Source organism: Gekko japonicus, unplaced genomic scaffold (assembly GCF_001447785.1).
Source record: "Gekko japonicus isolate JY-2015 unplaced genomic scaffold, Gekko_japonicus_V1.1 scaffold1369, whole genome shotgun sequence".
NCBI classification, from domain to species: domain Eukaryota; kingdom Metazoa; phylum Chordata; class Lepidosauria; order Squamata; family Gekkonidae; genus Gekko; species Gekko japonicus.
The window spans coordinates 25,843-53,066 of NW_015161439.1; the positions used below are offsets into that span (position 1 = coordinate 25,843).

Here is a 27,224-nt window from a genome sequence, read left to right on the forward strand (position 1 = left end):
AATTTAATTTAAACATATCAATAAAAATGGGTTGCAACAATCACATTTTTTTTTCATATCCACATAAATTCCAAGCTCCCCTACCCCCTTCTCTTTAACACTATCCTTACTAAGGCCTTTTCTGAATGTGTATTTTACCCTGGATATACAATCACGTTATGACGTTTCTAATTTTTCATTCTGTAACTCGTTTTCTCCTTTTTGGGGTTTCCTCGGGGGTTTTGTTGTTGTTGTTGTTTCCAGAGCATTCTTAGGGCGGTTTTATTTTCAAGCAGATTGCAAGTTGGCTTGCTTCCAGGTGCAAAACACTGGAATCCGTATTTTTCACAGCAGTGATCTACGCCCCCTTTGAACATCCTCCTCTGTATCCACACCACCTTCTACCTTTTCCATCCCCTTCCCTCCATGATTTCCTCTCTGGCCACAATATTTTTTGTTATAATGGAAATCAGTGATAGCCGTAGCTAAGTGCTATTATTTTTAGATGATCATACATGTGTTAGCGTTAATGAGTTATGGCTAACACTCACTACCATGATACATTTGAAAAGTTCCTCCTTTCCTGCTATTTTGCTAATTTCTTCAGCAGCACACACCATTTCATTCCACCCTCCCCCCCTTGCCTTTTCCCACCTTTGGTTTTAGTAATCTCACTCACCCCGAGCTACCTTGACACTGTCCCCTTCACCCAGGGTGAGATGTAATTTTTAGTACTATTAGGATTGTGTTAACGTGCTAATATAAATGGCCAGCAGTGCGCGTGGGGGGTGGGTGGGTGTTTTCACATTATTTTGCTGTACATACCACTCTTATTTGTGCTTATTGCAATGGACTTTCATTGGCATGTTACTTAAAATGGCTTAGGATGACATGTGATCAGTAGCCACGCTACAGTGGTCTTCTTTTTAAGGGGTGGGCTGAAAACTAACGCAAGAACACTTACCCACCCTGGGGGTAAAAGTGGGGGAGGTTTAAGAAGCGACATATTGGGTGACCGCTCTCAATTTAGTGCTAGTGTTCAGTATCACCAATGGGTCTACACAAATTTTTTTTAAAGGGGAAGGCAATCTGATGGCAGGGGATAACGACATCGCTGACGTCCACTGCCATCAAATTTTAAAACCAAATATTATGATCCAGTGCAAACAGAAAAAATTAAAGCAGGAAATGGTATAGAAAACAGGACAAGATGCAGAGCGCTGAATATCATGATCCAGTGCAAACAGAAAAAATGAATTTAAAGCAGGAAATAGTATAGAAAACAGGACAAGATGCAGAGCGCTCTGTTCCAAGCTGATTCCAACACTTGGAGATCAACCACACAGAAGATCAGGAGTAAGGTCAGTACGCGGAACAGGCCTCTTTCAGCCTTCTCTAATAGTGCCTCCTTGATTAGATACTTTTTAATCTTGGTACAAGCCTTTCATGTATTTAACTATGCACATTCCAAGCATACACCCAACAAAACAAAAAAATCCAAATGGTCAGGTAGAAAGGAAGACAGAAACAAAAAAAGGGAAGCTAAATTTAAAAAAGCAAAACTCCACCAGATAGGAAGACTAACTTTTTTTTCCAGGCTGCATCTCTCTTCAGAAAATATTCCTCTGTCCCTCTCCTTCACACCCTGACTTTTACATACTCCTGTTTCCTTGGCCCCCAGATCCATTAACTCTAATGTCCAGATTTCTGAGTCTTGTTTGCACTTAACTGTATATTTATGCAGTATATGTCTTTTAGAAAAAACTAATCCAAACTTTTATTCCTTCACTGTGTTCTAACAAGCTATGATGTATTCCAGCACCAAAACTTCCCACAAATTCCTAGCATAAGCAGCAATTCCAGTACGGGTGCACTCAGATGTCACTTTAAACCAATATATGTGTGAACACAGCTGTGCTTATGCCTCATTCTCTCATGCAGAGAATCCCAGTTAGAAACTAACTCATTATAGAAACTAACTCATTACCTACTATACATGAAGGCAGGTGCACAGGCTAATTGGAGCTAAATTTTCTCTCCAAGAGCCAGAATTCTACATGAGATAAAGATTTATACCCCCAGTTCATGCAGAGAAACTAACTCTGATTAACCCACATGCCAGCGTTTATATATATCACTGAGTAATCAGAATTACTTTCTAACCAGGATTTTCTATGTGAAAAGAGAAGCAGGCAATAGACTAGGTTTGTGCACATGTCAAGTTTAAGTGACATCTGAACGCAGCCAGAATAACTCCCTGTCTTCTACACTGTGAAAGAGGAACTGTTTTAAAGAAACTTAAACTCATCATATTCTGTGTAGAATCTTCTATACAGCCAATTTTGACGAAAGACCTCTACCTGATATCCTACATGTTCATTACTCCATGGATCAAACGGCAGTCTTTCTGGGTGAGAATTTACCACCATAGAACCTGACAAGGCATCTCTTGGCAAGCCACAACTCTGGGAGTTCTGTAAACCAAAACCAAAGGGATTAATTATATGGATTGACACCATGTTATCCTTGTAACAATTTATCCTTAGTACCATATAAAGACTTCAAATTAGGTACGAGAGATTGAAGGCTTGACTCCAGGCTCTGATAACTCACTTCACATACAATTCTAGACTGAGAAAATTTCAACAACGGTTTGCTGACAATATATACAAAAGGAATATTTACAGTGCATTGTCCTCTTCATCCGTTTCACATTTTACTTGGGTTTTTTTGTATTTTATAAAGAACAGAAAGGTGAAAGGAGCCACAAATTAAGAAACAATTTTATGTGTTATGTATTTTTGCACAACTTAAAAACAAAGTTTACAAGGCTTCATTGTTCCTGGAAAAAACCCTTAAGGCCTTAAATATATTAAAATTACATAACACTGCTATGGCAAGAAGTATGAGTAGTATTTTTGTTTCTGATTTATTAAATAAGCTAATATTAGTTGGGACGGCAAAGGATGAGATGGTTAGACAGTGTCATCGATGCAACGAACATGAAGTTGAGCCAACTTCAGAGGACGGCGGAAGACAGGAGGGCCTGGCGGGAGCTAGTTCATGGGGTCGCAAAGAGTCGGACTCGACTGTGCGACTGAACAACAACAAAAGTTGGCTAGCTTTGAGTACTAATGGAGGTCCTGGTCACTGCCACTGCCAGGTCTGCCTTTTGTCATCTAAGGCAGGTCAGGCAGTTGGCCCCATATCTCACCCTCCCCCCCCCCCAATCTGGCTGCGGGGACCCATGCAACAGTCACTTCCAGATTAGACTATTTTAATTCTCTCTATTTGAGACTTCCCTTGACTCTGCTCTGGAAATTGTAGCTAATGCAGAACACAGTGGCACAGGTGTTGTCGCTACCTGTGGGCACATATCTGCCTGGTGCTGCATGACCTGCAGTGGCTGGCTATCGAATACCAGATCCGTTTCAAGGTGGTGGTACTTACCTTTAACGCCCTATACAGCCAGAGGCCTGCATATCTTCAAGACCACCTCTCCCCATACGAGCACCATAGAACATTGCGTTCTGCCAATCAACATCTCCTAATAGTCCCTGGCCCAAGGGATGTCCGACTTGCCTCAATTACGGCCAGGGCTGTTTCGGCCCTGGCCCCTGCCTGGTGGAATGAGCTACCATACGAGATCAGGGCCCTGCAGGACCTATTACAGTTCCTCAGGGCCTGCAAGACGGAGCTCTTCTGCCAGGCCTTTGAGGCAGCGGGCAGCTATTCTGATTAGGCCTCCCCCCAGTGACCACAGATCCTGAAATCCAGACTGGGGCCATACTATCTGCCACTGAGGCACGTTGTTCAAAATGGTGATGATTTTAGTGAATTAAGGCTGATGGTTTTATGGGTTTGAATTGATTATTGTCATATGTTTTAATTTGTAAATCTGCATTAATTGCAGATAGATAGATATATGTTGGTACCCGCTCTGAGTCTACAATGTGGGGAGGGCGAGATATAAGTCTAATGAAATAAATAAATAAAATTGAAACAATTACACATTTTAAACAATTATTATATTATAGGCCTATCACAAATTTGAATACTGTATTATTGCTAACCATTCACTCATTCTATGTGTATTTAATATTTATGTTTAATATTTAGACAAGGTTCAACGTTTATACGAAGTTTACACACACACCTCTGTCATAGTAAATTATTTTGGAGTTGCTGCTTCAGTTGACTGGAGATCAATGTCTCAATCACCTATGGAAGCTGGGAACATAACACATAACAGTTTAAAAGATGATGACAATGATGAATTTCCACCTTGCAGTAATAATGACCATAGTATTTTGTGGTTTCTTCTCCACTTCAAATAGCTCAGGTGTGCAAAAATCAATATGCAATCTTACGCCTATATTTTTCACAGAGCAGTTCATCTCCTTGCAACACATATACGCGTATATCTGTAAAGTTACTGAATGCAGTTGGTATTACACTAAACATGCAGCAAATCAGAACTATACAGAGACACAATCACTTTCCATCTTCAAGCTATACGCCACTGGTTTCTGTTTAAGAAACTGCATTTGCCACCTTCCTAAGAGCATCAAGGCCTCCCTGAAGAACGTGACTGTACAACTACAAGTGCTCAGAAACTTTTGGTTTTTTGTACCACCATTTCTGTAATACAGAGCAGCACATGAAAAACCCATTGAGTCAAATGCAGCCCACTCGGTCAAGTGTGCTATGCTTGGCGGATCGCTGCTACAAAACAGTTCTAAAACTTACATAGCTACCATATGTGATCGTGGTCTCTCAACACACTCTCCCACATTAACCGATCGTAGCAACCAAATATTTCAAAAGAGACACAAATGTACTTTAACGGCTATAATCCTGTGCATGCTTACCTGTGAACAACTGACTGCACAGAGAGCTACTGCCAAGTAAACATCAATCAGATTGCCAATGTCTGGTGCAAAAACACAAGCACTAGCCAAATAAAAAGTATAACTCAGTGAGTCTAACAAATAAACACAAAACCCAGGCTGTACAAAAGTAACAACAGTTCTGTAGCAGGTGTACTTCTCTTGGTAACTGCATGCAGATGTTTTCCAGTTACTCAAAGCCGTTCAGCAGGAACAAAAGAGGAGTGCTTTTAAAAACATGTGAACAGCTTCAAAGTTTGAGACGCTTGCTGAGTACCGAACTTCTTGATTCCAGCTTGTCTGACCCCAGATTGCAATAAAGAGCCAGTCTTCTAAACCTGCAAACTACTTCGACTCACATGACAAAGTAGAACATAATTTAAAGCCAACAACCATAATCCTTGGCTATAAACTGAATACGGCTAATGAAATCTGGGCAGAAAAGCCTTCCAGCGTATGAAAGGCCCAAATTGCAATACTTCGAACACATGTAAGCAGTGTTCCCTCTACGCTGAATTAGTGTGCGCCAGCTCACCGTTTTTTTAGCCTCCGGCTCACTCATTTGTGTCTTAGCTAAAGAAAGAGGGCTCCAGAACAAAGTAACTGATGCAGGAGCCAAGTTGCTCGCTCGCAACTTTAATGCCAGGAGCTCACCAAGTAGACTTTTTTGCTCACAGGACTCCACAGCTTAGAGGGTGAGCATTGCATGTAAGCGAGAACAGCATCACCTGACCAGCTATCGCCCCACAGGGCTCCTCTGTCCTCCTCGAGCAATCGTTCTCACTGTCCCGCGCCAGGCACGAGGTAGAAAAAGTTACCGCCGCCCACCTGGTCCTTTAAAAGGACGCAGCCTTCCCTCCTCTCGGTCCAGAAGCCGCAGTCTTCCAGCCGCGGCCGTTACAGGCGGACTCCCAGGTTGGGCGTTGCAGGAAGTCAACGCTCTCTCGGACCACCCCTAGCGTGGGTTGGGTTTCAGTCGCCGCCCTCCGCCGGCTGCTTTGGCTCCGCCTGCAGGGGAGCAGGAAGGAATCGACGGACGACGGAGCAAATCATCGCGATTGCGTTTATGCAGCTTTGCTCTAAAGTAGCCCATTTTGCTTTGTCTTTTCGTAGCAGGAACGCCTTTGCATGTTAGGCGACACAGACCCCTAATGGGGCCGATCCTCCAAGAGCTTACAGTGGCCCCTGTAAGAAGAGCTCTGCAAGCTCTTGGAGGATCGGCTACATTAGGGGTGTGTCGCCTAATATGCAAAGGAGTTCCTGCTACAAAAAAAAAAAAACCCTGTTCGTGGGATTTACTTTTAAGTAAGTATGTATGTTCAGCAGTTCGAGACCCGAGCGTGCCGCAAGACGGAGTGAGCTCCCGTCTCTAGTTCCAGCTCCTGCCGACCTAGCAGTTCGAAAGCAAGAAATTGCAAGTAGATAAATAGGGACCACTTCGATGGGAAGGGAACAGCGTTCCGTGTGCCTTGGTGTTTAGCCATGCCGGCCACATGACCACGGAAACGTCTTCGGACAGCGCTGGCTCTTCGGCTTGGAAACGGAGATGAGCACCGCAACCCTAGAGTCGGATTCGACTGGCTTTCGAGCAAGGACACCTTTACCTTTTTAAGTATGCATGAGCTGCGTCAGATAGATTTCACTATTCAGGGATGTTCCCCTCGAAGAGGGGGGGGGGAAATATGCTGCTGCTGTCTTTCACGGAGACGCGAGCGCTCCCGCATTTTGCAGTGAGGATTGCGCCCTTTTCCCTGACGCCCTCAAGGGACAGTCAACAGGTGAAGCTTCCCGACCACACTAGAGGCAACTATGCTGGCTAAACTTTTCCGTCTCACACAGGGAAAGGAGTAGTACTGCTATGTGGCACAGGGCAGAATATATCAGAAAAGAAGGATTCAGCCAAAGCGTTGGTTCATCAAGGTCAATGCTGTCTACTCAGACTGGCAGTGGCTCTCAGGGCACAGGTCTTTCACATCACTGACACCTGATCCTTTCAACTGGAGATGCCAGCGATTCAACCTGGGACATTCTCATGCAAAGCAGATGCTTTAACAATGAGCCATGTTCTCTCTGTTCATAAAAGGAGCAGTGCCCATTCTTCTTGGAAGGTTTCTTGTATGCATGGGTGCACATTTACATACTGCATTTTTCAGGAGTCAGTTCAAGATATTTTAGGGAAGGGAGGAGATATCCCTTAGCAACCTTCATCCACTACACTATTACACTGTCTTTGTAGTGAAGCAAGCATTCACAACCATTGTTCCCTCTAAGCTGAGTTAGAGTGAGCTAACTCACAGAGAAGACCTTGATGCTGGGAAAGATTGAAGGTCAAAGAAGACGGGGACGGCAAAGGATGAGATGGTTAGACAGTGTCATCGATGCAACGAACATGAAGTTGAGCAACCTTCAGAGGATGGCGGAAGACCGGAAGGCCTGGCGGGAGCTGGTCCATGGGGTCGCAAAGAGTCGGACTTGACTGTGCGACTGAACAACAACAACTCACAGTTATTTAGCTTCCAGCTCACACATTTTTGTTTCAGCTCAGGAAAGATGGCTCCAGAGCAAACCAATTTATGCAGTAGCCAAATTGCTCGCTCGCTACTTTAATGCCAGAAGCTCACAAAGTAGAATTTTTGCTCACAAGACTTCACAGCTTAGAGGGAACATTGTTCACAACTGGAGTGTTCTGCAAACAAACCAATCCACTTATGAATGATTGCTATAGTACAATATTGAAATGGACAAGGGCTGACAAGTTGAAAAGTAATCCTGGCAAAATGGAGGTGCTATCGGTGTGTGGACTTCAGCAGTACATAGATAGAGAACTGCCAGAAGTACGAGCCAGGTTTTGAAGAGGTAGAGGAATGAGAGATCAAACTGCCAACATTCGCTGGATTATGGAGAAAGCAAGGGAGTACCAGAAAAACATCTCCTTCTGCTTCATTGACTACGTTAAAGCCTTTGTGTGGACCACAACAAATTATGGCAAGTCATTAAAGAGATGGGAGTACCAGACCACCTCACATGTCTCCTGAGCAATCTGTATAAGGGTCAAGAAGCAACAGTTAGAACAGGATATGGAACAACTGATTGGTTTGGCACAGGAAAAGGCGTACGGCAAGGATGTATATTGTCACCCTGCTTATTTAACTTATATGCAGAGTATATCATGCGAAATGCTGGCCTGGATGAATCACAACCCAGAATTGAGATTGCAGGGGAAAACATCAACAACCTCAGATATGCAGACGATGCCACTCTAATGGTAGAAAGTGAAGAGGACCTCAAGAGCCTCTTGCTCAAGATAAAAGAGGAGAGCGCAAAGGTTGTCTTGAAACTCAACATCAAAAAACCTAAGATCATGGCATCTGGCCCCATCACTCCTTGACAAATAGAAGAAGTCGTGGAAGCAGTGACAGACTTCACGTTCCTGGGATCCAAGATCACTGCAGATGGTGACTGCAGCCGTGAAATTAAAAGATGGGAGGAAAGCGATGGCGAACCTAGCCAGCATAATCAAAAGTAGAGAGATTACCCTGCCAACAAAATACAGAGGTCCTGTTATTTTAGGAACATAAAATATGACTATGGACATTTTTACTTGGCATGAAATTATCACAACTAGCATATTAAAATATAGTGTATCCAAACAATTATTACAAACAGAATACCCACCCACATGCAAAAACAACACTGAAACCTTTTTATTTTCTTCTTCTTCCTCTTAAAGGAAGAAATGCATCTTGTTCTTGCATTGGAGAGTTCAGTTTGTAACCTAGGATCAATTTTTCCAATTTTTCGGGGAAAAACAAAAAAGGCTTCAGGAAAAAAACGGGGAAAAAACGTTTTTTCCCTAATTTTCCCGTTTTTTTTCCGGGCCTTTACATCTCTAGACGAGAGTGTTGGACTAGATGAGCCATTGGCCTGATCCAACATTGGCTTCTCTTATGTGCTTATGTTCTTATTGTCCACTCTGAAGAGGATTGCATAATCACAACACACCGCACAGAAGTGGGAGCCAAGGTATATGCAGCCGCGAATGTGATAATTTGTTAATCTTTTAAGGTTCCACCAGACTGAGGTATATATTTTTTACTTTCCTTTAAGTGTGCTTAGAAAGAATTGCAATCTTATTGAGGAGCAGAAGCGGGGGGCGGGTGTTTCTTTACTTCCGCTAAATAAGCGTCGATTCCGATGGTACTCTTTACTGGAGGCTGAGTATAGACTCGGGAAATAATAATCCTTTTTTATATTAACGGAAATAGAAAAGAAGGCGTGAAAGATGCAAAGAGTTCCGGCCGGTTGCTGAGAGGAAAGGGTAGGGGGGAGGACAGCGGACGTGCACTGCGCAGGGACGGAGCGCTTCAAACCCGCAACCGCACGAGTCGAAACGGGAGGACCGGCACTCTTTCGCGGAGGGGCGCGGCGGTCGGCCGAGGGAGGGCGGGAGGCGCGAGCAGGTGCGTTGCCGGGCGAAGGGGCGATGCGCTGAGCGCGTCCTCCAATCGATGCGCTCCCGCTCGCTCTCCCTCCCCCGGGGCCCAACCGCCATTTTGCGAGCTGAGGCCAGAAGGAACGAGCGGGGGAAGCCGCCGCCAGGAGAGCCGCCGCAGGTACGCAGGGGAGAGCCGGCGAAGCCGCTCCGCCCTCCCTAACGGGCTGGGTGGGAAGGGAAAAGGGCTGGGTGGGAAGTCCCGCGGACTTGGCGGGCCGTACTTACTGTTCTGCGCAGCCGCGCCGACACCCCCCCCACACACACACACCCTTGCCTCCCGGGAAAGGCCTTGGCCAAGGCGGGCGATCTGGCCAGCTCCGTCGTGTGCGCCTTCTGGCTCTTCTGCCATGTGGGGTTGGTCAGTCCGGCCCTTCTCCCCCAACCTCAGTGTTATTCTATATTGATTCCCCCCGTCCCGTCCCATTTCAGACTGCTGTGTATAAATACACTTCAAACAAGATACAAACAGGGGTCACAGTGTGCAGGTACATGCCAACAAACAAGAAACCACTGTGATCAATGACAATGACACATTTAATAATTTAGCCTTGAAGTACAAATACACTGGCTGGGCTGCACGTATTTTTAAGGCCCGCGGCCCATTGCGTCCCACGGTTATTAATCCAGATTAATACCCGCTCATCCCTTTTGCCATTTTTTTTTGCCAACACATATTTTAACGGTAGTTTGAGTCGTTCCAACATCAGCCACAACCGTAAGGAGGGGGGGGAGAGAGAGAGAGCATCCAGGGGCAGATTAGCCATTAAGCGGACTAAGCAGGTGCTTAGGGCACCAGGGCCAAAGGGGGCACCACAAAGTTGGGGAAAGGGTGAAAAGCTTAGTTTGTACAGTATATTGTGTTATCCTAGGAATACATTTTTGTACTGCTGCAACCTGCATTGTATACCTGGTCAGACAGGTCAACAACTAAAATGGACTGGGGGTCAGTGTGGAAAGGAGGGGGGGCACCAAGATTGGTCAGTGCTCAGGGCACCAGTGAGCCTTAATCCACCCTCGCGAGCATCCAGTCCTAGCTGCAAAATTGTTAGATGACTAACCTGGAGTGGACGTGGTTGCTGGTTTGTTTAGTTTGTGTCTCTTGTTTTTGGTACACCCACCATAGAAACAGAGTCCCGCTTTTATATCTTCAAACCTTATACTTCCAGGCAGGGGCACACACGCTGATGAAGAGCTCTACAGAACTAAAAAGATATGATGCACAGTTTGTTTTGGAATGTAGATAGTGGCTCTTTACTAGAGATGTGAAGGCCCGGAAAAAAAACAGGAAAATTTGGGAGGAAATTTCCCCCTGTTTTTTCCCTGAAGTTTTTTTGTTTGTTTTTTTACGAAAAATTGGAAAAATTGGAAAAAGAAAAGAAAAAAATTGATTATGGAACGTTTTATTTTAACATGATGAATAAAATATTTTAAGACAAGGTGTTCAAATATTTTCCAAATCATTTCTAAATATATATATATATATATATATGGTATCAGATTGATCTAATTTCTGTTCACTGAGGACAAGCAAGTCCTAGGTTACAAACTGAACTCTCCAATGCAAGAACAAGATGCATTTCTTCCTTTAAGAGGTGCTATTGTCAGAAGAAAATAAAAAGGTTTCAGTTTTGTTTTTGCATGTGGGTGGGTATTCTGTTTGTAATAATTGTTTGGATACACTATATTTTTAATATGCTAGTTGTGATAATTTCATGCCAAGTAAAAATGTCCATAGTCATATTTTATGTTCCTAAAGTAACAGAATGACTTTCAATCTAGAAAAGACAAAAGAAATGCTAATGTAGCTTTTTCAATTTTTCCAAAAATTTCCAAAAATTGCATCTCTTGTTCTGTGTACCTACCCAGCAACACCTATTTTCTCTAGGTTCTTCAAACATGGGATATCTGTTCTACCTTGCTAGAATTTCTCCATTGTAATTTATGTAGTATTATGTATGTCTTCATTTGTTGTGATACGAGCATTGTGTGTATGTTTTGCTACACCTTCATTATTCTATTTCCAAATCTTGTTGAGGTGTGGTAAATCCAAGCCTTAAGCATGGTTCTTGTTCTCTATCATCCCAAATCTATCAATGTCACAGCTGTAATTCAGTATTTCAGCTCTGAATTCGAAGCAAGTCAGATGACAATTGGAGTGCAGTAACCATCCAATCCACAGTCCCAAATGTGTACTTTCAATTGATTTGGATTGCACTCTACTTCCTAAGCAACCTTAATCTCTGGTAGGCTGATACTTTTATGTGAGGGACACTTTGAGGAGGCAATTAAGGAATGTGGAGACTGGGAATGTGCTGTGGGTTTAAGAGTCTCCACTCTTCTTCAAATTCATCTTCCATTGCCTTTCTATAACCATTATCTGGCATTACAAAAGCATCTAACTATGGTCGGACCTGACCAAAATTGCTTTGAAATCGTTGTTTGAAGTGGGTTGTCAAAGGGCCCATAGGTTCAGTCTCTGGCATCTTCTGGTAGAAGGATTTTGGAGGGCCTTTGAAAGTTTAGGGAGTTAATCCCTGTCACAGTAAAACCACACTTGGCCAATAATGGCAAACGGTGATTTCCTAAATGCACATTCAGCACTTGAGTGCCACTGCTGCTGCTGACCCTAATCCAGAGTCATGATGTAGCCCTCATTTGTAAATAGTTTGTTAACACGTACTAACAGTGCAATCCTAAAAAGAGTCAGAAGGGTGTAAGTCCATTGAAGTCAATGAACTTAGAAGGATGTGACTCTGCTTAGGGTTGCACTGTAAATCTCCTTCAGGCGTCCTGGAGGCATTTGTTCCTTTTATTTTCCAGGCCACCGTACTCCAAATTGCTGACAGCTATACCTAGAAAGATTGTTGTTGTTGTTCAGTTGCACAGTCGAGTCCGACTCTTCACGACGACCCCATGGACCACATCATGTCAGGCCCTCCTGAAGTTTGCTCAATTTCATGTTCGTTGCATCTATGACACTGTCTAACGATCTCATCCTTTGCCGTCCCCTTCTTTGTCCTTCAATCTTTCCCAGCATCAGGGTCTTCTCCAGTGAGTGCTCCCTTCTCATTTGGTGGCCAAAGTATTTGAGCTTCAGCTTCAGTATCTGGCCTTCCAGGGAACGGTCAGGGTTGATTTCTTTTAGGATTGACTGATCTCCTTGCAGTCCAGGGGACTCTCAAGAGTCTTCTCCAGCACCATAGTTCAAAAGAATCTATTCTTTGGCGCTCAGCCTTCCTTATAGTCCAACTCTCGCAGGCATACACTACTACTGGGAATACCATTGCTTTGACCATACGGACTTTTTTTGATGGCAGGGTGATGTCTCTACTTTTTAATATGCTGGTTAGGTTTGCCATTGCTTTTCTTCCAAGGAGCAGGCATATTTTAATTTCATGGCTGCAGTCACCGTCTGCAGTAATCTTGGATCCCAGGAACGTGATGTCTGTCACTGCTTCCACGATTTCTCCTTCTGTTTGCCAAGGAGTGATGGGGCCGGATGCCATGATCTTAGTTTTTTTGATGTTGAGTTTCAAGCCAACCTTTGCGCTCTCCTCTTTTATCTTAAGCAAGAGGCTCTTAAGGTCCTCTTCACTTTCTGCCATTAGAGTGGTATCGTCTGCATATCTGAGGTTGTTGATGTTTTTTCCAGCAATCTTAATTCTGGCTTCTGACTCATCCAGGCTGGCATTTTGCATTATTTTATTAAATTAAATAAGCAAGGGGACAATATACATCCTTGCCGTAATCCTTTTACTATGCCAAACCAATCAGTTGTTCCATATCCTGTTCTAACTGTCGCTTCTTGACCCTTATACAGATTTCTCAAGAGACATGTGAGGTGGTCTGGTACTCCCATCTCTTTAAGGACTTGCCACAGGTTGTTGTGATCCACACAATCCACAAAGATTAGTTGAAGACTAATAACTTCGAGCCAACCTATGCATTATATTTGTAAGGAGCTGGGTATATTTATTTTTTATTTATTGGATTTATTAATTGCCTGATCCTTGCTATTGCCGGACTCTGGGCAATGTACAGGATCCATAAAACACAACCAGATAAAACCATTAGAAGGAGAAGAGAAGAAGAGATTGGATTTATACCCCGCCCTTCACTTGGCGTCTCAGAGCAGCTTACAAACTCCTTTCCCTTCCCCTCCCCACAACTAACACCCTGTGAGGTGGGTGGGGCTGAGAGAACTCTGACACAAACTGCTCTTTTTCATGGACAGCTGTGCCAGAGCTTGTGACTGACCCAAGGTCACATCAGCAGGTGCAAGTGGAGGAGTTCTCCCAGATTAGAGTCCGCACACTTAACCACTACACCAAACTAGAACATTAATAACACATATCTGAAGAACAGAGATGGTGAATACTAATTCATCCAATTTCAGACTGCTAGCTTTTTCGTGGGCGGGAAGGAGAGGGCAAAATAAAGGTAAACAGCAGGAGGGATGAGAAAGAGTGCCAAGCCAAGAAGGAAACCATCGCTGTCCTCAACCAAGAGCTTTCCCCACAGCCACAAAGCCGCTTCAGGGAACTACTTTTTATAGTACTGCAGAGGCCTGGTTTGGCTTAGGACCACAGCTTGGAGGAGGAGGGGTTTCTGCCCCCCCCCCCCACGGGGGTGCTATTTTCCCAGTGCAGATCCAAAACAGCACAAATAAGTTTCCTGGGCTGTTTCAGTTTGGGAAATGGCACGAGGAAGGCAGAAGCCCCTCCTCATACCAGACCATGGTCCTGAGCTGAATTCAGTTCTTGCAGTGCTTTAGAAAGGAGTGCTCTGTGGCTGTGAGGAAAGCAAGTGTGCATCCGCAGAAGACAAATCATGACTGCATCCACACAGCAAGGATTCGCAGCCCATCAGTACCGTACCATGAATGCAGAGGCATTAGCGCTGTCAGCAATGGTATATTCGACCGGAAGATTTGGGAACACTTCCCTTCTCCAGCTACCATTTTCCTTGCACGTTCCCCCCCATCACCACTAGAGGGTTTTCTGGGGGCTTTCTAAAAGTCAGGAATTGCAACAACTATAACAATCTAGTGTTGTGACAACTATAACAATCTAGTACTTCCACTGAATTAGTTTCTTTTTTAAAGCAAGCCCCCTTTTTGTTATAGAGATACGAGGAAACACCTTATAAAAGTCCTTTCCCATTAAATTTCTGCAAGGGAAAAGGTGAGTTTTTAAAAAGAAAATCTTGACAGCTAGTAAATTGTGGTAGTACACCATTAGAACATTATTGTGTAACAGCAGTTTTTTAAAGTCCTCCTGTAGAGCGCCAGTGAAAATCAGCTCATCTAATGGAAGAAGAAAGTGATTTCTCTATTTCACCATTGTAGCCTCCTGATCTGTGTGGGTATGAGTCCATGCAGGTCCCCCAGCCCTGGGAGCAAACGTTCCTGGGGTCAAAAGTGGCTATTGGGGGTGGTGGTGGAGGAACTGGGAAGAAGAGGTGGTTAAACTGAATCCAGGTGAGTATGTATATGTCGAAGTAAATGCTCAATTTCCTTTCCAGTCCATGTCATCATTTATGATCAAAGTATTATGCTCGTGCCATGCACTTTCTAATAATCCTGATGGTAATTATTGCTCACTCCTGGGTTATTTAGTAAGGCTGTTTGGACCACTTCATTAAAGACAGTCTAATCGAAGTCTGGGCTAAGGTCTTGGTCTATTGGGCAGCTGCATAGGAAATCCTGTGTGTGTAACTTTAAATTTTCTGTTGGGGAGGGGACACCCACTCCTGCACAATGTGGTGGCCAAGTTTGGAGGTATTTCAGAGGGAACCTCAAATGCAGAATTGAACAGCAGGGGTGATGGTGGTGAAGTCTAGTGTATATGTGCAAACTCTCTCGTGTGCCTGAAGGCGTGCCTGGATTGTAGGCTCAGAGTTCATCATATACTAATGCATGTTTAAACTTCTATTACTACAGACCTCACTACAATTACCAGGACAACATGAGTGATCTGGTTGCTGTCTGGGAAGTTGCTTTAAGTGATGGTATTCACAAGATTGAATTTGAACATGGGACCACATCTGGCAAACGAGTTGTGTATGTAGATGGAAAGGTAGGACTGTTATATAAAATGTATGCAGAGTAATTTTTTTTTTGGGGGGGGGGTTGTGTGTGTGTATGTGCTTGCATGCCTAGAAATCATGGTGACTTCTGGCAACCCCTAGTGGGGCCTGGATGTTTCAGAGGGGTGGCTTGATTGCCTTCCTCTGCATCCCGAGCCCTGATATTCTTTGGAGATCTCTCTTCCAATTACTTGCCAGGGTCAGCCCTGCTTAGCGTCCAAGATCTGATGAGAGCAGGCTTGCCTGGGCTATCCAGGTCAGGGCAGGAGTAATTTTGTTTTAAACAGTGGTCAAATCAGGCTAATTAAGGGAGTGTCAATAAGATTTCAGAAATCTCATCTGATACTGTGACTATCAGATCAACAGTGTTAATCCTAAAAACATTTTCCTGGGAGTAAGCCCACTGAATAGACTCAACTAGGATTCTGAGAAGACCTGCTTAGGGTACCACTGCAGTTGTTATTAAGTAAGTTGAAATTAAAGTTTTGGGCTAGGATCCAAAAAGGGATATGCACTTAGGGCCAAACTATATAAGATGTCTTTTAACAAATCAGGTCCAGGTTCCCCAGGCCCAGCTCACTTTCCGCACACAAAAAAACCTGCTTCTCTCCCACACCATTTTCCTGAGTCAAAATGGCCCTGTGGGGAGTCATGTGCCCCATTTTAGAGCTGCATTTTGGGAAACCTGGACTCAACTCATTCTCTGTCTGCCACATACTACTTTTTAACTTATTAGTTTTAAGCAGATTAGTAAAGTATAAAAAGCTTGACCTCATTTGGATGGATGTGAAAATCTAACACAAACACATAAAATATCACAGCTGAAAGAGTGATAGGTCTCCTACTATCTTCTAATAAAAGAAATAATCTCCATATGATCTGTATTTTGGAGCAAAGGAAGGTTTAAAAGGTTTCTAGGCTCAGAAAAGTAATTATTACATTTATAATATTTTTAAAAGTAATTATATTCAAAGGTCACGTGATACATTACCTGTACCAGAGTCGCATACTCTATCAGAGTGTGGTATCTTAAAATCCCTCCTTTGCAAAACTTTAAGGCATACTAGCATAAGGGCACGCCTATACCATGGAGCAGTCTAATATGAACATACGAAGAGTCCTGCTGGATCAGACCAGTAGTCCATCTAGTCCATCATCCTGTCTCACACAGTAGCCAGCCAGTTCCTCTGGATAGCCAGCAATAGGGCATAGAGGCTGAGGACTTCCCCTGATGTTGCCTCCTGGCTCTGGGATTCAGAGGATTAGTGCCTCTGAATGTGGAAGTTCCTGTCAGTCACCATGGCTAGTAACCATTAATAGGCTTATCCTCCATGAATCTATCTAATCCCCTTTTAAAGCTGCTTATTCCTGTGGTCTTCACTACATCCTCTGGAAGTGAATTCCACATTTTAATCACTCTCTGTGCAAAGTACAATTTCCTTTTGTCCGTCCTGAACCTACTGCCCATCAGCTTTATTGGATGCCCTCGAATTCTAGTATTTTGGGAGAGGGAGAAAAAATTATCTTGGTCAACTCTCTCTACACCGTGCATAATTTTATAAACCTCTTAGCTGTCTCTTTTCTAAACTGAAAAGTCCCAGACTCTTCAGCCTTTCCTCATAGGGAAGGTGCTCCAACCCCTTAATTATCTCAGTTTCCCTCCTCTGTACTTTTCCCGGCTGTGCAATGTCCTCTTGGAGAGACAGTGACCAGAAATGTACACAGTATTCCAATGGAGGCCACACCATAGATCTACACAGGGGCATTACAGTATTGGCCGTTTTATTCTCACTCCCTTTCCTAAGAATCCCTAACACAGAGTTTGCCTTTTTCATCGCTGCAGCACACTGGGTTGACACTTTCATATGACCCCAAGATCTTTTTCCCTCTCAGTCTTAGCAAGTTCAGACACCATTAGCCTATATACAGTATGCATCACCTTACACTTACCAACACTGAACTTCATTTGCCACATCGTTGCCCACTCAACCAGTTTGTGGAGGTCCTTTGGACCTCTTCACAGTCAGTCTAGGTTTCCCCATGCTGATTAATTTTGTGCCATCTGCAAACATGGCCACCACACTACTCACCCATAGGTAAAGGTAAAGGTTCCCTTGCTCGAAAGCCAGTCGAATCTGACTCTAGGGTTGCGGTGCTCATCTCCGTTTCAAAGCCGAAGAGCCAGCGCCGTCCGATGACGTTTCCGTGGTCATGTGGCCGGCATGACTAAATACCAAGGCACACGGAACGCTGTGACCTTCCCACCAAAGTGGTCCCTATTTATCTACTTGCAATTTCTTGCTTTCGAACTGCTAGGTTGGCAGGAGCTGGGACTAGAGACGGGAGCTCACTCCGTCATGCGGCACACTCGGGTCTCGAACTGCTGAACTGCCGACCTTCCACAGCCTGCAGTTCAGCGTCTTAACCACTTGAGCCACCGCAGCTCACCCCTAGTTCCAGATAATTTAGTACCGGCCCTTGTGGGACCACACTGCTTACTTCCCTCCATTGTGAGAAATGTCCATTGATTCCTACTCTTGGCTTTCTGTCATTTAACCACTTTTTAACGTGTAAGAGAATCTGTCCTCTTACCACATGACTGCTAAGTTTACTTGGGAGTCTTTGGTGAGGTACTTGTCAAAAACCCTTTGAAAGTCCAAGTATATAATGTCTGCTGGACCACCGTTGTCTACATGCTTGTTTACTTTCTCAGAAAACTCCAAAAGGTTTGTGAGGCTGGACTTCCCTTTGCAAAAGCCATGCTGATTTTCCCTCAGCAGGCTTTGTCCCTCTACATGACTAACAATTCTATTTTTAATTAGTTTCTACTAATTTCCCTGGGACAGACGTTAGGCTGACTGGCCAGTAATTTCCTGTTTCCCCTCTGGATCCCATTTTAAAAATTGGTGTAACGTTTACTACTTTCCAGTCTTCTAGCACAGCGGCTGAATGTAGTGATTTTAGTGAATTTAGTTACATATACAGGTTAGTAGATCACCTGTCTCACATCTGAGTTCTTTAAGAACTCTCAGGTATATGTCATCAGGACCTGGAGACTTATCTGTTTGAATTTCCCCAGTAGGTCTAACATTTTTGTTCTCGTCACTTCAATTTGGCTCAGTTCTTCAGACTCCTTCCTGAAAATAGGGGCTGTCCGTCCTATCCACAGTGAACACAAAAGCAAAAACGTTGTTGAGGTTCTCTGCCATCTCCCCATCTTCCTTTAGCAATTCCTTTGTCATCGAAAGGCCTCACTGCTTCTCTGGCTGTTTTCGTGCTCGGGATATATTTTTTAAAATGTTTGTTGTTTGTCTTGATGCTTTTAGCAACCCGCTCCTCAAAATCTCTTTTTGCATGCCTAATTTTGCCAGAGCCTGTGATCTTTCCTGTTCAATTCATTGGGGCAGAGTGACCTTCCACTTTTTAAAAGAAGCCTCTTTACTTTTAATAGCTTCCTTGACTTTTGTTGTTAACCACGCAGACCTTCTTTTGGACTTTGCAGCGCCTTTCCTAACCTGTGGAATGCATTCTAATGAAGACTTCCAAGCATCTTCGAAGGATTTGACTCTCTTGTGCTTCCCCTTCAGCTTCCTTTTTACTGTTCCCTACATTTTTGTAAAGTAATTGGGAAGCTCTCCAGGTGGAAGAATACCAGCAAACTGAGTAGAACATACACATTGTGCTTTACAGTTTGTACTGCTTGTGCTACTGTAATCACACATTTCTTAATTGTTCTTGTCTGGAATGAAGGGAGTCCAAGGAAAGATTGAGGTGCTGAAGTCATGGCTCAACAAGTTTATCCCAATGGGAAACATAAGAATCCTCTCTGACTAAGCTGGGGTAGCCCTCTTGGGGGTCGGAGTGTATAATTTTAACTTGCCTTCAACCAAGCCTGAGCTTCAAGAGATGGTTGTCCCAATTCAGTTTGGAGGGCCACCCTTGCTACACAGTTCGAAATTCCAGAGATGGAATGTAGGGATTTAAGAAGAATTGTATCCAAGGTCTCTCCTGTTTTATCAATCTAGATATCCAGCCCCATATAAACTTTGTGTGGCCACCTTGGCATTAAACAGTTTGATGGTGGCTGGGATGTACTGTGCCCCAGATGAATAAAAGAAACAACAGATAATATTTGATGCCACTGTAGCCAGTCTTTTAACATGAGCAGCTTGTACTGACCAAGTTAATCTCTGGTCAGACCAAACCCCTAAGTATTTAAAATAGGGGACCTCCTCAATATCATTAACATACCATGAATGTTCCACTTGGGGTGTATATGAGATCCCCCCCCCCAAAAAAAGACCTTGGATTTTTAATATAAATTAAACAATTGAGGTACCGGCACACACCCCTGCCGCATTCCCTGGTGTAGGGGAATTACATTGGAAAGTTGTCCGTCTAACCCAGTGGGATTAAAATACAGAATCTCAGTCAAAGCCAACAGTCTCTTGTCAACAGATGTTAATTTTACCTTGTGCCACAATTGGCATGGGGTACAGTATCAAAAGCCACCTTCAAATCTGTGAAGGCAGCAGCAAGGATTCCCCCGACCCTTGGTTGTATATTTATTAAGAACTGTAATGTCAGAAGATGGTCATCTGTATCAGCCTTTCATCTAAAACTGGCCTGTTCCCTACCCAAGATTTTATTCATCTCCAACCAGTCTACGAGTCAGTAATTTATTTATTTATTATTTACATTTCTATCCCGCCCTCCCCGCAGGCTCAGGGCGGCTTACAAGGCATGTCGCCACATAAAACAGTACAAAATATTAAACATACATCACAATTAATAACAGTTTTGGTGCTCCTCTAAACCAATTCCAAAGTTAAGATTTCTAAAAACAAAAGGGACAGAGCATAAATCTTCCAGGCCACTGATAAAAGGCTGATTGTCCTGTAGTTGGACAAACTGGTATTATGATAGCATGTCCCCAGGTGGATGGCATAACTCCTGGTGCAGTTATCTGAGTGACTTCGAGTGATGGTGGCTTCGAAGAGTTCTGGGGGGATTAAATCTGCAGCGAGGGCCTTCCCATTCTTCATTTGAGAAATCAGGAAACTAATTTCAGCTGGTAGAACTGGGGGGCCCACTCCGGTAGTTCAGCTGGGTTCCAATTACTCTGATATTCGTAGTTACTACAAGAACTAGCGAAGATATTAGCAAAGTATTCCTCCCGGGTATTCAAGGAGATATGAGGATGTGAAACAGAACTAACCAGCTTCCAAACTTCACTCAGATTGCCATTATTTCTGGCAGCTCTGATTAGCTTTTGCCAATTAGTAAGACAAGCTTCTTCTGTACTCTAGCATATAGCTTGTCTGTATGCTTTTTTCCAAAAAAGAAAAACATGTAGTGAAGAGCTAGCATGCCTATATTCTATAAGTGCCTGACAGCAAACTTTTTTTTAGTTATACTCAAGATTAAACCAGCTATTTTTTGTAGGTTTCAAGGCCTTATCTCCATAGATGGTTTAGGTGTCAAACTAATTTGTTACGAGAGCGGGCTCTGACATAAATGTCACTTTATTGGGCCGGGCCACAGGTGCCATAAAATCTAATGCCAGGTACAACAGATATAAACTTTATAAAGGGCCCAGGTAAAACCAATTTACAATACTATTTTTACTCAAAATATAAACATGCTTAAAACAGTCTTACAGTATTTCCTTACAATATCTCCGTGATGCCCACCCTCCCACTTCCACTGCCCATTACGCATTAGCACTGGGACATTATACAGGGACATAATGCAGAGTCTCTGTCGTCTGTAAGTAATGGTAACCAGTTGCTGACAGATATTTTTCTGGACAAATTAAATGACAGCAGCTTATTCCCTAATAAAATATGACTTTCATGCGCTTCTCAGATGAGAGAGATGCATGCGTATGTTGAAACTGCAGGCATTGATAAACTGCAGCACAAATCCAAATGTCCCAACCACTTATCTTATTCACTTGCTCAGAATGTTTTATTTTGTATTTTGCATCGAGTATTTACATTAAAATATTAAAGTAATTTATATACCATATTTAACCAAAAGGAAGATGACCCTCCTAAAGAAGGCTTATACACATTAACTGTATATAACTGTAACTCGTATGTGAATTTAAGATCACCACCTATTTTTCTTCCTGGCACTCTTAGCAGGGGAAAACTAGTTTCAGGTAAATAAAGGTATATGGTTGAAGATCTGGCTGACAGAAGATCTAGCTCATGTGATACTCTGGTGCTCTAGATATGTGCCAGAATGTGAGCAATTACTTAGGATCATTTAATCTCAATTTTATGGAAAACCAAGTCAGGTTAAACTAATGTCATTTTAGGCAAATCAAGTAGAGTATAGAATTGTCTGAATAAAGAAATAAAAGATCTTAAAATTATTTCCATTCCCGTGGTAACATGAGGTGAACATGGTTCTGCCCATGTTTTCACCATTGAAACGAAATGTCAGTTTCTACTAATGCCCAACTTCCTTTTTCCCCCCAGGAAATAATGAGAAAAGAATGGATGTTCAAGCTTGTAGGAAAAGAGACATTTATTGTTGGGGAAGCCAAGACAAAAGCTACCATTAACATTGATGCAGTCAGTGGCTTTGCATATGAATATACCTTGGAAATCAATGGAAAGAGCCTCAAGAAGTACTTGGAGAACAGGTCAAAGACCACAAACACTTGGATGGTAACCCTGGATGGAGCTGACTGTAGGATCGTGTTAGGTAGGCTATTCTCCTACAGAATCTGGTTGTATCTTTTGGCTGATTGTTTATATTTTTATTCAGTTGCGCTGTGATCCTCTCAAAAGAACACTGATCTGCCTTGAGTCTCTGCAAGGAAGCTAAACTATAAAGTACGTAAGTAACTAAATAGTAAAGTAAATAAATCTAAAGCAAATCCACTTGTGCTTGGCCCAGAAAACTTCCAGAATTAGTGCAGGGTATTCTTGATCAGGAAAGAATTTTGTAGTGCTTTGTACATTTTAGTAAGTTGAGTTAGTGACTGTTTTGTTGTCATCTAGCTACAGTCCTGTTGTTGTTAGTGGTATATTTTAAACTACACAGTGTTGGCTTTATGGTAATGATGCAGCAGGATTATTTGTTTGCAGGCATTTTGAGTGCTAAAGTAGAGTCTACATTCAGTAATTTACTAGGCGTTATCTTTACTGTATTAATTGAAACAGGCTACTTGTTCTAAAGGCTTCACTAGACCTTACAGTGCAACTGCTATTCATCTGTATTTTTTTCCATGTGTCATCCTGATAAATTCTAGTAGAAGAAAAATGTGACAGTGTACTTGGCAGTTCCTCACTCTCTGTAAACTGCAGTCAAGAAATTGAATCATGGATAGGAGAAATACTGAACATGAAGATGGTGTATTGCGCCTTTATTGTGAGAAATGCAGGTCCATGGAAGCTCCGTGGGTTCTCCCATAACTTCTAGTTGGGGGGTTATAAGGCCTTCCTGTGACAGTTGTTTCATGTTATCATAGAAACTCTTATTAATCAGGTCTCGCTGTGGCCATACAAGGCATGGGGTTATATTACCCTAGCTGAGGTACAAGCCTACATTTCATGCACAGTCAAGAACCAAAATGTCTATTGCCACAAGGGATTATTTCCAGAACTGTGTGTTCACCACAGTTCCAGAGAAGTGCAGAAAAAAGTACATCATGTGATTCATAATAATCACATCTCTTTTTTTAACGGAGGGTGGAGTTTCTTGCAGTTATATTTCTAATATGTTTGTAAGTTTGTGAGAAATACTTGCTAAAACAAGAAGAATCGGAGGGGTGGTTGAATAAGGTTTCCATTGTTTTGGGGTAGAGCTTTCATAGCTCTTCAGAACTCCTTGCCCTTCTCCATAACTCCTAAATCTGGAATATTCACAATAATTGAAATAGCAACATTACTATACAAATATGATTAATTATGCAAATTAGAGTAACTTGTACAGGCCACAAAATCCAACATTTGAGCTATGGCAAGGGCTCTTTTTCCACGTAACAGTACTCTGAGAAACAGGACTATTCTAACCCATCTGTAGGCTGTGTGCAGAGCAGAATATTTTTTGTGTGATTTGTATCACAAAAAGCTTGCTTAGTAAACTGTTCAGTGTGCATCATAGTCCTACTTCTGGGCAGGGACTAGTTCAGTGGCGGCCAAACTGTGGCTCTTTCACACATATTGTGCGGCTCCTGGCAGGGTGGCTGGAGAAAGTGCAGAAAAAAGTACATCATATGATTCATAATAATCACATCTCTTTTTTTAACGGAGGGTGGAGTTTCTTGCAGTTATATTTCTAATATGTTTGTAAGTTTGTGAGAAATACTTGCTAAAACAAGAAGAATCGGAGGGGTGGTTGAATAAGGTTTCCATTGTTTTGGGGTAGAGCTTTCATAGCTCTTCAGAACTCCTTGCCCTTCTCCATAACTCCCAAATCTGGAATATTCACAATAATTGAAATAGCAACATTACTATACAAATATGATTAATTATGCAAATTAGAGTAACTTGTACAGGCCACAAAATCCAACATTTGAGCTATGGCAAGGGCTCTTTTTCCACGTAACAGTACTCTGAGAAACAGGACTATTCTAACCCATCTGTAGGCTGTGTGCAGAGCAGAATATTTTTTGTGTGATTTGTATCACAAAAAGCTTGCTTAGTAAACTGTTCAGTGTGCATCATAGTCCTACTTCTGGGCAGGGACTAGTTCAGTGGCGGCCAAACTGTGGCTCTTTCACACATATTGTGCGGCTCCTGGCAGGGTGGCTGGAGAAGTTAAATATAATTGGCAAACAGATTATCATTGGACAAATAAATATAATTATCAATATCTGCTTTTACCGTTTTTGTTATTTTTTTGCAGTCTCACTTAATGTTAATAAAAAGTAAATGTGCATATTTCCCAGTAAAAACATGTAATATTTGTTCATGTCTTGCGGCTCTCAAACATTTGACATTTATTCTATGTGGCTCTTACGTTAAGCAAGTTTGGCCACCCCTGGACTAGTCGCATGAAAAGTAGTATCTCCTTTGAACAGGTATTAACTCTCTCTTGTTGTCCCTCATGTTTGGATAAAGTGTCACAAGATACCTGTCCTTCTTCTCAACTTTTTTGGTTGACTTTAACCTAGTCACCATAAACACCTCTCGAACGTCTGTTAATTTCCTTTTATTAGGGAAGGCCATTGGTCTCTGGCATCATGTCATTTCTGCCAACTTCAAGATGCTGTAGAGAGACCCAGGGTCCCTTTACCATATTTTCTCTCTGTATAGTCTTGCCCTCTGTTGAAAATATTAGTGTTTGTAAATGGTGCACAGCTTCATTTGTAGCATGATGACAAAAGAATCAACACCTGATCTCAGAAATCTGAAATAAGAAACTGCATATGTATAGCAAATGTACAAGCAATTAAAATCAAATTAAACATAACCTGCAAAAGAGGAGCTGTCATCTGAGCAAACCTGCACTGATGCTTAAACTTCATAATATAGAATTAGTCATATTACACACTTTTTTTGATGTCTACTTTTTACAGAGAAAGACACAATGGACGTCTGGTGCAATGGTAAAAAAATGGAAACAGCGGTATGTAACTTTCAATAACATGAAAAGGGGGGGGGGGGGGCTGAACAGTCAAGGAAACGGAACAAAGTTATCAGTAACAGTACATTCCTTGGTATTCTCTTCTCCCTACCAAAATATGTAGAATTGGGATAACTAAAATATAGAGATAGATTTGAAATAGTTAAGGTGTACCCTCTAAAACCAAGGAAATAAACACTTGAGCAATCCCTACTTTTAGTGGGATAGTAGCCTTTGGTTTTGAGTGGATTCTGGCCACTTTGAACACTAGCTTGTGCTTTAGAACAGCCCTTTAGTGAGTAGCAATTACTTGCAATATTCCAGAGTATTTGAAAAGTTCCGGTTTTTGCTTCCCCTTCTTTTGTTCCAGGGTGAATTCGTAGATGATGGGACAGAAACCCATTTCAGTATTGGAAACCATGATTGCTGCATTAAAGCAGTTAGTAGTGGGAAGAGAAGAGAGGGAATTATTCATATGCTCATTGTTGATGACAGAGAAATCCCAGAAGCTTTGGAATAATCTTCAGGTGTTCTGACTGCTACAGATAAAAAGATCAGGGATTTTCAATTACTGTGGTAATTGACCATTTTAATATGTACAACTGGGTACATTTTGTATGTGCTGCTTTATTTTCTAGTTACTGTATATTAAATTTATTGGAGGATCAGATAAGAATGTAAAATTATGTACAACCTCCAGCATTCTTAGCTATTTTGTAAATTATATAAATATATATTATGACACTAAAGGGGAATTTTGCTTAATGTACAAATTATTTACATGGAAAATTTTAATACAATAAAAATGCAGAATGAAACAGTATCTTGTGTTTTTAGACGTTCATATGTATGATTCTTTTCAAACCCTTAAAAATGTTTGGTCTGCTTTATTTTAGCAAATATTTTTGAAACTATGATCAGTAGTAATTCACTAGAGCACTTTAGCCTGCCTTCCCTGCTAGCTTTTGGCCAGTATAAATGGATATTCCTGACTGGGGTGCATGTAGGCTGCTCATTTTCTGAGCAGTAATGGTCTGCTCTTGGCCCAGTGAGAAGCACAGCCAACTAGATCTGCTTATATGGGAAGCACACATGAGTTAGGGCTGTTTGCTGGGGAAACAAAATCCATGTAATACTTTTTATTAGGACCAACCAAAATGGCCCTAATTAAAAGTATTAGCATGGATTGTGTTTCTTGTTCTGGATTTTCAGTGGGCCAGTATGGCTGTATAACGTTTTGCTTATTTGCTGGTGGTCAACCAGGGAAAGAGTGAAGAGTGATCCACTAAGTCTTATACTTATCCACTTTCATATATGCAGCTGTCCAGGGAAAAGTGATTAAAAGTCAAAAGGCACAGAACACCTACCTACACATGAAAGTCAAGAGACATAATTCAGGATCTGTGGTAGCTTTGTACATTCCCAGTCCTGTGCATGTGTTTACAGCTTGTTTGAGAATCCGACTGAATCTTATCAACAGTAAAGATGCCTATGGCTTCAGTTCCAAATGCTATTATTTCAGTGTTTGGTATCATAATCATAATCTAATAGCCACTGGTGACTGAACTTGTGGACTCCTATTAATAGCCCCACTTGAAATAAACACAAGGTTTTTGCTTCTAATTTGAGAGAAAAAAAATGTGGTTTTCTGATAGCCAAATTACAGTCTTCATTTATGAAGAAACACCTTTCAGAAAGCATTTAATTTCCTGTATTGCTCTCCTGTTGTTTTAGAACATTGCTTAAACTACTGCATAAGAAATATAAGCCCCCTGTAGGAAAAGATCAACAACCTCAGATATGCAGACGATACCACTCTAATGGCAGAAAGTGAAGAGGACCTAAAGAGCCTCTTGCTCAGTGTAAAAGAGGAGCGCGCAAAAGTGGGCTTGAAGCTCAACATCAAAAAAACTAAGATCATGGCCCCATCACTCCTTGGCAAATAGAAGGGGAAGTCGTGGAAGTAGTGACAGACTTCACATTCCTGGGATCCCCGATCACCGCTGACTGTGAAAGCAGCCATGAAATTAAAATATGCCTGCTCCTTGGAAGGAAAGCGATGGCGAACTTAAACAGCATGATAAAAAGTAGAGACATCACCCTGCCAACAAAAGTCTGTCTGGTCAAAGCAATAGTATTCCCAGTAGTCATGCATGGCTGCGAGAGTTGGACTAGAGATGGTTAGACAG

General features: G+C 42.3%; 2 protein-coding genes across 4 annotated transcripts in view; one reads left to right on the plus strand and one right to left on the minus strand.

Annotated features, from left to right (window-relative positions):
* Positions 1-5,785, minus strand: part of CEP70 (centrosomal protein 70kDa) — a 30,154-nt gene extending 24,369 nt beyond the window's left edge. The window contains exons 1-3 of the mRNA XM_015429014.1: positions 5,697-5,785; positions 4,136-4,209; positions 2,340-2,453 (exon numbers count right to left, since the gene is read on the minus strand). Coding sequence (XP_015284500.1) covers positions 2,340-2,453; positions 4,136-4,144 — 123 coding nt within the window. The 5' untranslated portion in view covers positions 4,145-4,209; positions 5,697-5,785. The remainder of the gene's footprint in view (positions 1-2,339; positions 2,454-4,135; positions 4,210-5,696) is intronic.
* Positions 5,786-8,906: 3,121 nt separating this feature from the next.
* On the plus strand, positions 8,907-25,730 carry FAIM (Fas apoptotic inhibitory molecule). 3 transcript variants are annotated; one of them, XM_015429011.1, is made up of 5 exons: positions 8,907-8,949; positions 15,305-15,440; positions 21,939-22,167; positions 24,989-25,038; positions 25,406-25,730. In XM_015429011.1, exons 2-5 carry the CDS (start codon positions 15,330-15,332, stop codon positions 25,553-25,555), a joined length of 540 nt encoding a protein of 179 aa, XP_015284497.1. In that variant the 5' UTR covers positions 8,907-8,949; positions 15,305-15,329; the 3' UTR covers positions 25,556-25,730. The 3 variants fall into 3 exon arrangements, with proteins under 3 accessions (XP_015284497.1, XP_015284499.1, XP_015284498.1); XM_015429013.1 differs by lacking the exon at positions 8,907-8,949 and adding an exon at positions 9,232-9,481; XM_015429012.1 differs by lacking the exon at positions 8,907-8,949 and adding an exon at positions 13,277-13,317.
* Positions 25,731-27,224: the final 1,494 nt, after the last annotated feature.